The 13,675-nt window shown below is 39.3% G+C and overlaps 1 protein-coding gene across 1 annotated transcript; it reads right to left on the bottom strand.

Annotated features, from left to right (window-relative positions):
• Window positions 1-587: 587 nt before the first annotated feature.
• Window positions 588-11,002, bottom strand: LOC108466392 (uncharacterized). The gene is made up of 3 exons (XM_053022339.1): window positions 10,966-11,002; window positions 960-1,102; window positions 588-851 (listed from the first exon to the last, which is right to left on the bottom strand). The coding sequence occupies exons 1-3, from the start codon at window positions 11,000-11,002 to the stop codon at window positions 588-590; spliced, it is 444 nt and encodes a 147-aa protein (XP_052878299.1).
• Window positions 11,003-13,675: the final 2,673 nt, after the last annotated feature.

Raw genomic sequence — 13,675 nt, 5'->3', positions numbered from 1 at the left:
GTGCCCACAAAGATGTAGATTCACAAGAAAAGGATGGATTAAAGGAGAGATAATAAGGATTTCAGCAGCAATAGGGAAAAGAAAAATGGAGAATGCAGAAAAGAGGAAGAACGGCATCAGAGAGTTTGGGGAGAGAGACAAATTCCTAATCTCCCAAATCACTCCACTAATCCCACTATCACCAAACTACTCAGAAACCCGGTTAATTCAAATTCCTACCACCCGTCGGCAGCAAAAAAAATCCCTTGCCTAAGCAAAGACTTGAACACAGGATCTCCTTCACACCAACATTCCACTTATCCACTAGACCAACAGGCCCATTCTATTATAAACTTACCATTAATTAAAATTTTCCCAAAACAAAGGCTTAAACTTGGGACCTCACACACACACCCAGTACACTTAACCACTGAAGCATATACAGAATTGTGTCATAGTTTACCAAAAATGTATACAAATATTTTTGCACTACTGAATTACAAAATCTAGAATTTACGAAAATTTGGGGCGTTACAACTCAACTTTACCCCCGTAAAAGAAAATTTTAGCCTCAAAATTTTACCTGATAAGAATAGATGAGGATACTGCTAACGCATCGAATCCTCCAGCTCCCAAGTAGCCTCCTCTATCCTATGATTACGCCATAACAATTTCACTAGGGGAATAGACTTCCTCCTTAAAACCTTTATGTCGTGATCCAATATCTGCACTGGCTCCTTCTCAAATGATAGACCTGGCCAAACTTTTATCACCTCCATAGGAACAATGTGCGTGGGATCAGAGTGATAACGTTTCAACATCGAAACATGGAACACATCATGAATCCGGTCTAGCTCTAGAGATAGCTCCAACTGATAAGCGACTGGCCCCACTCACTTCAAAATACAATACATCCCAAAAAATCTAGGGCTTAGCTTGCCCTTACAACCATACCTTAGAATCTTCTTTCATAGCGAGACCTTAAGGAAAACGAGGTCTCCCACGAAATATTCTATCTCTTGACGCTTCAGATCTGCATAAGACTTTTGTTTATCAGAAGCCGCTTTCAGTCCATCTCGAATCAAACGGACCTTTTCCTCAGTCTCAGAAACCACCTCTGGACCTAGAATACGTCGCTCACCCAACTCAATCCAGCATAAGGGAGTGCTACGCCCATACAGTACCTAGTAAGGTGCCAACTGTATACTAGACTGGTAGCTATTATTGTAAGCGAACTCTGCTAATGGCAAGTACTCCTCCCAAATGCCTCGTAAATCAATAATACAGCCTCTCAACATGTCCTCCAGTATCTAAATCACCCTCTCCGACTAACCATCTGTCTGAGGATGGAAAGCCGTACTAAAGTCTAACTATAAACCCAAAGCCTCATGAAGTTTCTTCCAAAACTGAGATGGGTACCCCATGCAACCTCACTATTTCAGAAATATAGAGCTTGGCCAACTTCTACAGAGAAAAGTCTGTCCTGACTGGGATAATGTAACAGCCCAAATTTTGGGCCTAGATGAATTGGGCTTTAGGCTTTAGGTTTCATAATGATTGCGTGATTCGTAACAAGTAATAAATATTTATAATGAAGATCAAACATAGAATAGCTATTATCACGACGAAAAGGTAAGCGCACGTATCGAACAATAGTATAGTAATGGCAAGACTGGGATATCGTACCCAAGGTAACCAAAAGTACTAGTAATACCTATCTTTTTATTATTTAACCTAGAAATAAAGAGGGGTTGTTTATTAAACTAATTAACTAAACTAATTAACTAATTAAACTAAAGCAAAGAGAAAATTTGGAAAAAGACTTGAAGAAAAGTAATTGATAAAGACGACACCCAAAGAGGAATCCCCTTAGATTTCACTTGTTATCTGACTCTGAACCAGACGATTTATTCACTTGACTTGATCTGTGAGACTCCGTAACCTATATCATTATCTCTTTCAAGACTAATAATGTCTAACCCTCAGTTGAATTAATTGAAATCTCTTTCTTAATTAAAACCCCTAGGGAAGTAGTAAATCAATCTATGGACTCCCATATTAGGTTTCACCCTAATCTGGCAAAATCTCGTAACCCTATTTCTAGGCGTTCAATGAACTCCGCTTAATTATGCCAAATCTACTCTTAGACAGGGACTTTAGCTCCTTTGCATAAGCACATCAAATCATGAATCAATACCCAGAATATTAACTCGAGCATTAAGAACACATAATTAAGAACAAATCAAGTATTTATCATACAGTTCAGATAATAATAATAAGATCCATCATAGGTTTCAACCCCCTTAGGTATTAAGGGGTTTAGTTCATAATAAAATAAGAGTACATCTCAAAAGTACGAAAATAACAAAACATAAAGAAAACTCTAAAACCCCTGAAGGAATTCTAAGAGAGATCTTCAGTCTTGGAGTAGCTCTGGCTTTTGGGATGGATCGTCTAGCTTCCTTCAAGTAATTTCCGGCGTGTCGTTTTATACTCTAGAAAAGTTTTGGAGGGAGGCCCCCTTTCTAAGTCATACTTGGGGTGTTTATATAGGCTTTGGATCGGTTTTCTTCCTCCCTAAGTATCCTTTTTTGTGTAAAATACAGCTTCTTGAAAAAGGGACACGCCCGTGTGCCACGGCCGTGTGATGTGATTGCCAGGCCGTGTTCGATCCGTTAAATTGCACACGGACGTGTGGGTCAACGGCCAGGCCGTGTGAATCTTGAAAGCCTTGGTCGAAACCTTCAAAAGACATGGGCGTGTGAGCTGCCCGTGTGGCAAGGCTTAGGTCGTGTCATCTTATCGATTAGGTTCGTTTTGTCCCCTTTTTTGCTCGTTTTTGGCTCCTTTTGACTCTTGGTGTTCTCCTGAGTACAAAACATGAAATAAACAGATTAAGAGCACCAAAATCCACAAATCTAGTAATAAACATCCATAAATATACTAAGTGTTTGGGGTAAAAATATGTATAATTTGGCATTTATCACATAAAATTTTTAAGTGAGCAAGAAAATAACAAAAGACATATTGGCTTTAAGGGTTTAAGGAATTTGAAGTGTCGAGGTATGTTGGAGAAGTTTTGGGTTCAAGTTTGGTGGTGGAGGAATTTTAATTTAATTATTAAAAGAATCAGGGTTGGCAAGTAGTTGGGCCTTAAAAAAAAAGGGAAATATGGCATCAAAATGCCTTGTGGAGGAGTGGCTTAGTGACGCCAGTTAGAGTGTAGGGAGGTGGCGTTAGTGGCTAGCAAGGAGATCCAAGGTTCGAATCCTAGCTTGGTATTTTTAGAAGATTATTTTTTGCCTTCTATAAGGTTGGAAGTGGCGTGAAGATGGACTCCAAGGGGAGTGATCAGAAGAGAAATTTTAGGAAATGATCAAGGGGTTATCAGGGAGAAAAATGAAGAGATGAGAAGTGAGGAGCAAGTGGAGCTGAAATGGGAACTTGGGCTTGAGGAATTCAGCCATAAGGGTTATAAATAGGTGCCGAATGCAAGGCTATCAGGCTAACGCCAGAATCTTTTTTTCACCTTGCTACCGAAAACCCTTTTCGCTTCAAGATCCAAAAAGTTGAAAACCCTTTCGTTTTTCTTTCTTTTCTTTCTGTCGATTTTTATTCTTCTTTACACAATTTTCTTTGTTTCACTTAGCCGATTTCTTCTTCTACTCTTCTTCTTTAATTTGTGCCAAATATACCTTATTCACCATACTAAGTTTGGAAGTCGAATTTTCTAAGGGCCAAATACTCTTTGATCGAATCTAGTGTAAGTGTTTGTTCTTCCAATCGATTTTGCTAAGAATCTATTACGCTATTCTTTTGTCACTGTTTTTGATCAACTGTGGTAGGGAATTAGTATTAGATCTCGGATCTTAGCTCTCTGCCGAAATTGATCTTTAGGTGTTTGCGGTTTCGGTAAGTATTCCTCTCTTATTGGCTAAGGTAGCCGAATGTTCATAGTTAAGGTAAGGGGACTTGTGTTTGATATGATTTATCTATATTTCTAGTTTTAATGAGTAAGATTAATGCAGATCTAGGGAGTACGCGATCAAGGAAAGCTTTTAAGCATTAGTGTTCAAGGTAAGGTTAAGGTGAGGTTTCGATTTTTGGGTAGAATATGGATTAGACATACGATTAATGGAAGGGTGATATCATTTTAGGTTGGTGACTAAGGGAATCATGACACGCTTGCTTACCAGGTGTGTACATATACTGCACACACACTATGAATCGGCAAAAGCCGAAATGCCGAAAAGCTGAAAGTTTGGCTACGGTAGTCTTGTGAGTGCGCGAACACTCGTAAGGGAGAGACCAATAGGTTGCCTAAGACCCCCGGGCGATTCTGTGGACTTGGGTTGTGATTTGGCCATATGGGCCAGAATGGGCTAAATAGGCCTGATGGGCTAGTGGGCCCATAATAGGCAAAAACTGAATATTGATGCTATGTGATAGGAATTTGTATGTGAGCATGAATATAAATGTGACTAGGCCTAACGGGCCATATAAATGTGATTTGGGCCTAATGGGCTATATTCAGGTGATTTGGGCCTAATGGGCCATATGAATATGATTGGGCTGAATGGGCTAGATACAGGTATGTGAATTTGTTTGGGCATTGTAAGGGGTTTTGGGCCTAGTATATGATAACTACATAAGACTTAATTAATATATTGCGATCGTGGACAAGACAAAGGGTTAAGGTGTGGCAACGGATATATGCATGTCTAGGATTGGATCTAGGGAGAGCTTTGTGACATCCCTAATTTGACCCTAGTCGGAAAGTGGTTTCGGGACCACTAAACTGAGTCTTATAAGTAATTAAAAGTTATATTCTATGTTTATGATGTTAGTAAATGCATGTGTGAAAGTTTCATGCATTAATTTGATCATTTCTATGTGAATTTATTAAAATGGACTTGTATGAAACATTGTTGAAAGGTGATAGGCTAATCTTACAATGGTCTAATAGTACATGCATGCAAAAGAGTGGTTTTGCATGTCAATTTATAAAAAAAGGGAAGAGTGGCCGGCCATGACAAGAATATGGGCAAGGGAACATGTTTCCAACATGTTTAGTTAGTGGATTATGTAGAAAAAAATAAAGAAATGAAAAAAAATGAGCATGGATGCCCCCCCTTTTGTTGCCGTGAGTAGAGGAAAAAGAAAGGAAAAAATTTGTTCATCCATTCTCAAATCTTGGCTGAAAATACTAAGGGAAAAAGGAAGGATTTTTGCTTCATGCTTGGTTTAGAAGAGAACTAGAAGGAGATTTGGTCATACTTGTGTCAAGATTAAGGTATGTTTGAGGTTGTGTCATGAGATTCATGCATGTTTTAGTTGCTAACTTGATGTTCATGTTAGCCCATGGTTCAAATCCTTGTTATGCCATGGAAATGGTATTTGGCCAAGGTTGATATTGTGTTAAAGCCATTGCATGCTAAATGTGAAGCTTGTTGATGATACATGTAATGATGGATTGACTACTCTTGAAATTTCTTTTAGCATTCTTGAGTAAGACATGGAGTTTTCTTTGTTTAACCATGACCAAAAATTGAAAGGGGATGGTGTGGGATGTATTCGGCCATGGCATGCTCATAAGTCACGATTTATGCTTGTTGCATGATAGGTAAAATTTGTGTTTTGATATATGTGCATATGTGTTTGTACATGATGTTACAAATGGATGTGAAAATATATGCTAGATTGGGAAAATTTGATTAAATGTTCATGAGATGAAATTAGGTGATTAAAAGATGTTAGTTGACATTGTACATATATAGATATATTCGGCCATTAAAGTGAGTATGTAGGTAATGTTGAATCAAGTTTTTGGTGCATATTCGGTTAGGTGTATAATCGACCAAATGGGCGATTAGTAAGAATAGTTGCGAATATACAAGCATGCATATGCATGTGTAGTTGAATTATGAATGTTTAGCAAGATGGTTAAACTAGTGATTTATTGATTAAGCTCAAGGAGTTAAAGAAGGAGAATCAAGCAAGGGAAAGGCGAAGGTCATCGAGTAGCCGACTTGGAACTATTTTACCCAACACGAGGTAAGTCATTAAGCACGTATTTGATATTGCTTAAATGATTGTAAAATTTATGCAATTGTGTTTAATGGGATGATATATATATATAAATGAAAATGTATGTGTATGGAGTGATGACATTTGTTGAATGTAAAAGAAATAGTGAAATGTGTAGAAAGTTTGCTTCGGCACTAAGTGTCTTGGGCAACACGTGTGTGCAGTGTGAGATCGGCACTAAGTGTGCGTCTTTGAAATATATGGCACTAAGTGTGCAAAATTTGGAAAAATCTGACCTTTGGGTGTGCGAGCTCGGAGGTATGGCACTTTGTGTGTGCGGGCTTAAATTACGTGGCACTAAGTGTGCGAAATCGAGTAGTAAGCCTTGTGTGTGCGTACTCTATATATATGGAGGTGTGTCTCCATTGAATTGAGTATGGACAGCGGATCGGGTAAGTACCTCGAGCTCATGTGAATAGAGAATACGTTCATGCTTGGGGTTGAATTTGGTAAGCCTTAAATCTATGTGATGATTGAAATTGTATGGTTGTGCTAGAAAATGAGTTAATGTGTAAAAATGCTTGATTATCTTGTTGTGTAGAATATGAAATGTGGATGTATGAATTAGTGCAGATTGGACGAAAGGTCAGGGTATTATAGTATAGATTCGATATGGGCGAGTACCTAGCCTCATTTGTTGTACATGTAGTAGTAACTTTATCGGTGGATTGATGAATGCTTATGACTTCTTGAGTTGTAAACTCATTCGGTGTTTTCTTATCACCCATTTTAGGTCTCTTGGACTCGTGTTGTTGCGTGCTCGGAACCGTCGTTGAAGTCATCACACCGGCTGAAATCTTGTGGTATTGTTTTTGTTGTTGAAGAACATTTGGCATGTATAGGCTATTATATTTTGTCGAATTGTGGGTTGTAAACTTTAAGCCATGTGAAAATGGCCTATGTGGTCGTCGAGTGGGATGCTAGAACCTATAGCCACGAGTCTTAGAAACTCAAATTTTGATAAGGTGGCCATAATTTGTGTCATGTATGATGGATGATTAAGGCCAGGAAAAATTCATGAAATTGGCATAGTCTCTGCGATGGCTTATTGCGGACAGCGGCGATGAGATGAGATGAAAAATCACTAAAAATAGTAGAAGTAGAATTAAATAGCGAGTAAATTATGGGCCGAACACAGGCTCGATACCAATTAAATTGTAACACCCCAAACCCGAGACCATCATGGGTGTATGGGACACGAGAACTTAACGAGACAAATCCTCTTAAAGTACCGACCAATTTGGCATTTACGGGCCAGTTTGGAAAAGCTGCGTCACCGTCGCCTTAAAATCATATCTCGAGTTTCAAAACTCGGAAGCTGGTTTAAATAAATTTTCCACAATTTAGGCTCATATACCCATCCATGGATTTATGTTTAGAATTTTGGTTGGGCCAATTATTTACAATTTAATCGAGCAGTTTCGGTTCCATAATTTACTCGCTATTTAATTCTACTTCTACTATTTTAGTGATTTTCAATCTCATCTCACTTCTTGTCATCATAGCGATTCTTTGATGAACTATGCCAATTTCATGAATTTTCCTTGGCCTTAATCATCCATCATACATGACACAAATTATGGCCACCTTATCAAAATTAAATTGTAACAATTGGCCCAACCAAAATTCTAAAAATAAATCCATGGATGGGTATATGAGCCTAAATTGAGGAAAATTTACTGAAACCGGTTTACGAGTTTTGAAACTCGAGATATGATTTTTAAAGGCGACGGTGGCCTTGATTTTCCAGCTGTCGAAATGCCAAATTGGTCGGTACTTTAAGAGGATTTGTCTCGTTAAGCCCTCGTGTCCCACAACGTGATGGTCTCGGGTTTGGGGTGTTACAATTTAATTGGTATCGAGCGAGTTCAGTTCCATAATTTACTCGCTATTTAATTCTACTTCTACTATTTTTAGTGATTTTCAATCTCATCTCACTTCTTCTTTGTCATAGCGATTCTGCGATGAACTATGCCAATTTCATGAATTTTCCTTGGCCTTAATCATCCATCATACATGACACAAATTATGGCCACCTTATCAAAATTTGAGTTTCTAAGACTCGTGGCTATAGGTTCTAGCATCCCACTCGGCGACCACATAGGCCATTTTCACATGGCTTAAAGTTTACAACCCACAATTCGACAAAATATAATAGCCTATACATGCCAAATGTTCTTCAACAACAAAAACAATACCACAAGATTTCAGTAGGTGTGATGACTTCAACGACGGTTCGAAACACTTAACAATCTGAGTCCAAGAGACCTAAAATGGGTGATAAGAAAACACCGAATGAGTTTACAACTCGATAAGTCATAAGCATTCATCAATCCAGATAAAGTTACTACTACATGTACAACAAATGAGGCTAGGTACTCGTCCATATCGAATCTATACCATAATACCTCGGACCTTTCGGTCCAATCTCGTACCAATTCATACATCCACATTTCATATTCTACACAACAAGATAATCAAGCATTTTACACATTAACTCATTTTCGGCACAACCATACAATTTCAATCATCACATAGATTTAAGGCTTACCAAATTCAACCCCAAGCATGAGCGTATTCTCTATTAGTCATGAGCTCGAGGTACTTACCGATCCATTGTCCATACTCAATTCAATGGAGACACACCTCCATATATATAGAGTACGCACACACGATTGCTTACTACTCGATTTCGCACACTTAGTGCCACGTAATTTAAGCCCGCACGGTGCCATACCTCGAAACTCGCACACCGATCTTAGTATTTTCCAGCTTGCACACTTAGTGCCATATATTTCCACCACGCACACTTAGTGCCGATCTAAATCACCGTACACACGTGTTGCCCTTTACTTAGTGCCGAAAGCAAACTTTCTACACATTTCACTATTTCTTTTACATTCAACAAATGTCGTCCTCCATACATACATTTTCATTTATATATATATATCATCCCATTAAACACAATTGCATAAATTTTACAATCATTTAAGCAATATCAAATACGTGTTAATGACTTACCTCGTGTTGGGTAAAATAGTTCCAAGTCGGCTACTCGATGACCTTCGCCTTTCCCTTGCTTGATTCTCCTTCTTTAACTCCTTGAGCTTAATCAATAAATCACTAGTTTAACCATCTTGCTAAACATTCATAATTCAACTACACATGCATATGCATGCTTGTATATTCGGCAACCATTCTTACTAATCGCCCATTTGGTCGATTATACACCTAACCGAATATGCACCAAAACTTGATTCAACATTACCTACATACTCACTTTAATGGCGAATATATATATATATGTACAATGTCAACTAACATCTTTTAATCACCTAATTTCATCTCATGAACATTTAATCAAATTTTCCCAATCTAGCATATATTTTCACATCCATTTGTAACATCATGTACAAACACATATGCACATATATCAAAACACAAATTTTACCTATCATGCAACAAGCATAAATCGCACTTATGAGCATGCCATGGCGAATACATCCCACACCATCCCCTTTCAATTTTTGGTCATGGTTAAACAAAGAAAACTCCATGTCTTACTCAAGAATGCTAAAAGAAATTTCAAGAGTAGTCAATCCATCATTACATGTATCATCAACAAGCTTCACATTTAGCATGCAATGGCTTTAACACAATATCAACCTTGGCCAAATACCATTTCCATGGCATAACAAGGATTTGAACCATGGGCTAACATGAACATCAAGTTAGCAACTAAAACATGCATGAATCTCATGACACAACCTCAAACATACCTTAATCTTGACACAAGTATGACCAAATCTCCTTCTAGTTCTCTTCTAAACCAAGCATGAAGCAAAAATCCTTCCTTTTTCCCTTAGTATTTTCAGCCAAGATTTGAGAATGGATGAACAAATTTTTCCTTTCTTTTCCTCTACTCACGGCAACAAAGGGGGCATCCATGCTCATTTTTTTCATTTCTTTATTTTTTCTACATAATCCACTAACTAAACATGTTGGAAACATGTTCCCTTGCCCATATTCTTGTCATGGCGGCCACTCTTCCCTTTTTTTAGCAAATTGACATGCAAAACCACTCTTTTGCATGCATGTACTATTAGACCATTGTAAGATTAGCCTATCACCTTTCAACAATGTTTCATACAAGTCCATTTTAATAAATTCACATAGAAATGATCAAATTAATGCATGAAACTTTCACACATGCATTTACTAACATCATAAACATAGAATATAACTTTTAATTACTTATAAGACTCGGTTTAGTGGTCCCGAAACCACTTTCCGACTAGGGTCAAATTAGGGATGTCACAACTCTCCCCACTTACGAAATTTTAGTCCCCGAAAATCTTACGGTAAATAGGTTTGGGTATCGCTCTTTCATAGAGTCCTCGAGTTCCCAAGTGGCTTCTTCAATTTCGTGTTTATGCCACAACACCTTCACTAATGGGATTTTCTTATTAGCAACTCTTTTACTTCACGCATCAGAATGCGAACGGTTCCTCTTGATAGCTCAAATTAGGTGAATCTCAATCTCGACGGATCGATTACGTGCGATGGATCAGACCTATATCGTCGAAGCATCGAGACATGGAAAGCGTTGTGGATCCTTTCAAGCTCGGGGGTAAAATTAATCGATGCGCTCTTGGTCCAACTCGTTCGGATACTTCATACGGACCGATGAACCTCGGACTCAATTTTCCCTTACGGCCAAATCTAAGCACCTTCTTCCAAGGTGAAACTTTGAGAAAGACCTTGTCTCCAACGATATTCAATATCTTTTCTTTTCAAATCCGCATCGACTTTTGGCGATCCGAAGCGACTTTCAAACTTTCACGAATTACTCGAACTCTTTGCTCGGCATCCTTAACCAAATCAACCCGAAGAATTTACCTTCACTAAGTTCATCGAGAATAATGGAATACGGCATTTACGACCGTATAAAGCCTCGTAAGGCGCTATCTTAATACTTGATTGAAAGCTATTGTTGTAGCGAATTCAATCAAAGGCGGATACTGATTCCATGAACCACTAAACTCAAGGATACAACATCTCAACATATCCTCGAGTATTTGAATTATCCGTTCGGATTGATCATCGGTTTGGGGGTGAAAGGCGGTCTGAAATGCAACTTGGTACCCAAAGCTTCTTGCAACTTCTTCCAAAATCGCGAGGTAAATCTCGGATCTCTATCCGACACGATGGAAATAGGCACCCGTGTAATCTCACAACGAAAACGTACAATTGGCTAGTTTGTCCATTGAAAAATCCTTACGTCACGGGATAGAGTGAGCCGACTTAGTCGGTCTATCGACAACGACCCAAATCGCATCCTTCTTACTCACGACAATGGCGGTCCGGATACAAAGTCCATTGTGACTCGATCCCATTTCCACTCGGGTATCGTGATCGGTGAAGTAATCCTCAAGGCACTTGATGTTCCGCTTTCACTTGTTGACATATTAAACATCTCGAAACAAAATCGAGACGTCTCGTTTCATACCATGCCACCAAAACCGACGTTTCAAATCGTTGTACATCTTCGTACTCCCGGTGGATTGCCATTCGGCTACAATGGGCTTCGTTCAAAATTATTGGAATAAGTTCAATTCTTTGGAACACACAGGCGACTTCAACCTCAAACAATCGTCATCATCGATTTGAAATTCGAGTCCTTGTTGAACACACTCATCCGTTTGCAACCAACTCATCGTCGACTTTACGAGCTTCACGAATTTGGCGTATCAATAATGGTTTGGCTTTCAATTCACTACTAACACATTGTCGGGTAGGATAGACAAGTGTACATTCATCGCTCATAAAGCGAGCGGTGATTTCGGCTTAAGGCATCCGCAACCACATTAGCCCTTCCCGGTGATAATCAATGACGAGCTCATAATCTTTTAACAACTCGAGCCATCGCCTTTTCGCATTTAAGTCTCTTTGGGTCATCAAATATTTGAGACTTTTGTGATCCGAATACACATGGCACTTCTCACCAAATAAGTAATGTCGCCATATCTTTAAAGCGAATCGATGGCGACCAATTCAAGATCATGGGTCGGATAATTTTTCTCATGTGGCTTTAATTGCCTCGACGCGCAGGCCACAACTTCGCCTTTCTTGCATCAATCGCAACCCAACCCAAGTAGGGATGCGTCACTATAAATGACAAACTCTTTGCCCGATTCGGGTTGCACTAGAATTGGGGCTTCATCAAATAAGCTTTCAGTTGATCGAAACTTTTCGACATTTCTCCGTCCATTCGAACTTAACGTCCTTTTGGAGTAAGCCGTCATTGGCGTGGCTATCGTCGAAACCTTTACAAATCGTCGGTAATAACAAGCAAGCCCCAAAAGCTCCTAACCGGTAACATTCCTTGGTGGTTTCCAATCGACTATGGCGAAATTTTGTTCGGGTCCACCACGACACCGTCACGGACACCACGTGCCCCAAAAAGCTAACCTCTTTCAACCAAAATTCACATTCTTGAACTTTGCGTATAATCGCTTATCTCGTAAGATTTGCAACACTAGCCTCGGTGTTGACATGTTCGGGCCATCATCTCTCGAATAGACCAAAATGTCATCGATAAATACAACTACGAACCGATCCAAGTATGGCACGAAAATTCTATTCATTAAATCCATAAACACCGAGGGCATTAGTGAGCCCAAACGGCATCACCAAGAATTCGTAGTTACTGTACCTCGTTCTAAAAGCGGTTTTGGGTATGTCCGATTCTCGGACCCTCAACCTGATAGTACCCGACCTCAAATCTATCTTTGAAAACACCGAGGCTCCTTTAATTGATCAAACAAATCGTCAATTAGTGGCAATGGATATTTATTCTTTATCGTCACTTTATTGAGTTGGCGATAGTCGATGCACAACCTCATGGTTCCGTCCTTCTTCTTCACAAACAATACGAGTCGCCCATGGAGAAAAACTCGGTCGAGCGAAACCTCTATCCGTCAATTCTTGCAATTGAACCTTCAATTCCTTTAATTCCGTTAATGCCATACGATACGGGGCTATTGAAATCGGCGTAGTACCCGGTACAACTTGATGCGAATTCCACTTCTCGAACGGTGGCAATCCGGTAACTCCTTAGGAAAAACATCGAATACTCACAAACCACTGGTACCGATTCGAGTTTCCTTTCCGTCTCTTTACTTCCAAACACATACGCAAGGTATGTTTCACCCCCTTTTCACATACCTCGGCGGTCATAGAGGATATTATCATTGGCGCTCCTTTTAAATCGAGACTCACTCGGACTACCTCATTATTTGCACTCCTCAATGCGAACCGTTCCTCTTGATAGCTCAAATTAGGTCAATCTCAATCTCGACGGATCGATTACGCATGATGGATCGACCTATATCGTCAAGCATCGAGACATGGAAAACGTTAGGATCCTTTCAAGCTCGGGGGTAAAATTAATCGAGACGCCATGGTCCAACTCGTTCGGATACTTCATACGGACCGATGAACCTCGGACTCAATTTTCCCTTACGGCCAAATCTAAGCACCTTCTTCCAAGGTGAAACTTTGAGAAAGACCTTGTCTCCAACCCGATATTCAATATCTTTTCTTTTCA

Source organism: Gossypium arboreum, chromosome 2, assembly GCF_025698485.1.
Source record: "Gossypium arboreum isolate Shixiya-1 chromosome 2, ASM2569848v2, whole genome shotgun sequence".
Lineage (NCBI taxonomy): Eukaryota > Viridiplantae > Streptophyta > Magnoliopsida > Malvales > Malvaceae > Gossypium > Gossypium arboreum.
The sequence above is the reverse complement of the archived record's forward strand: the minus strand, read 5'-3'. Positions and strand labels throughout refer to the sequence as shown.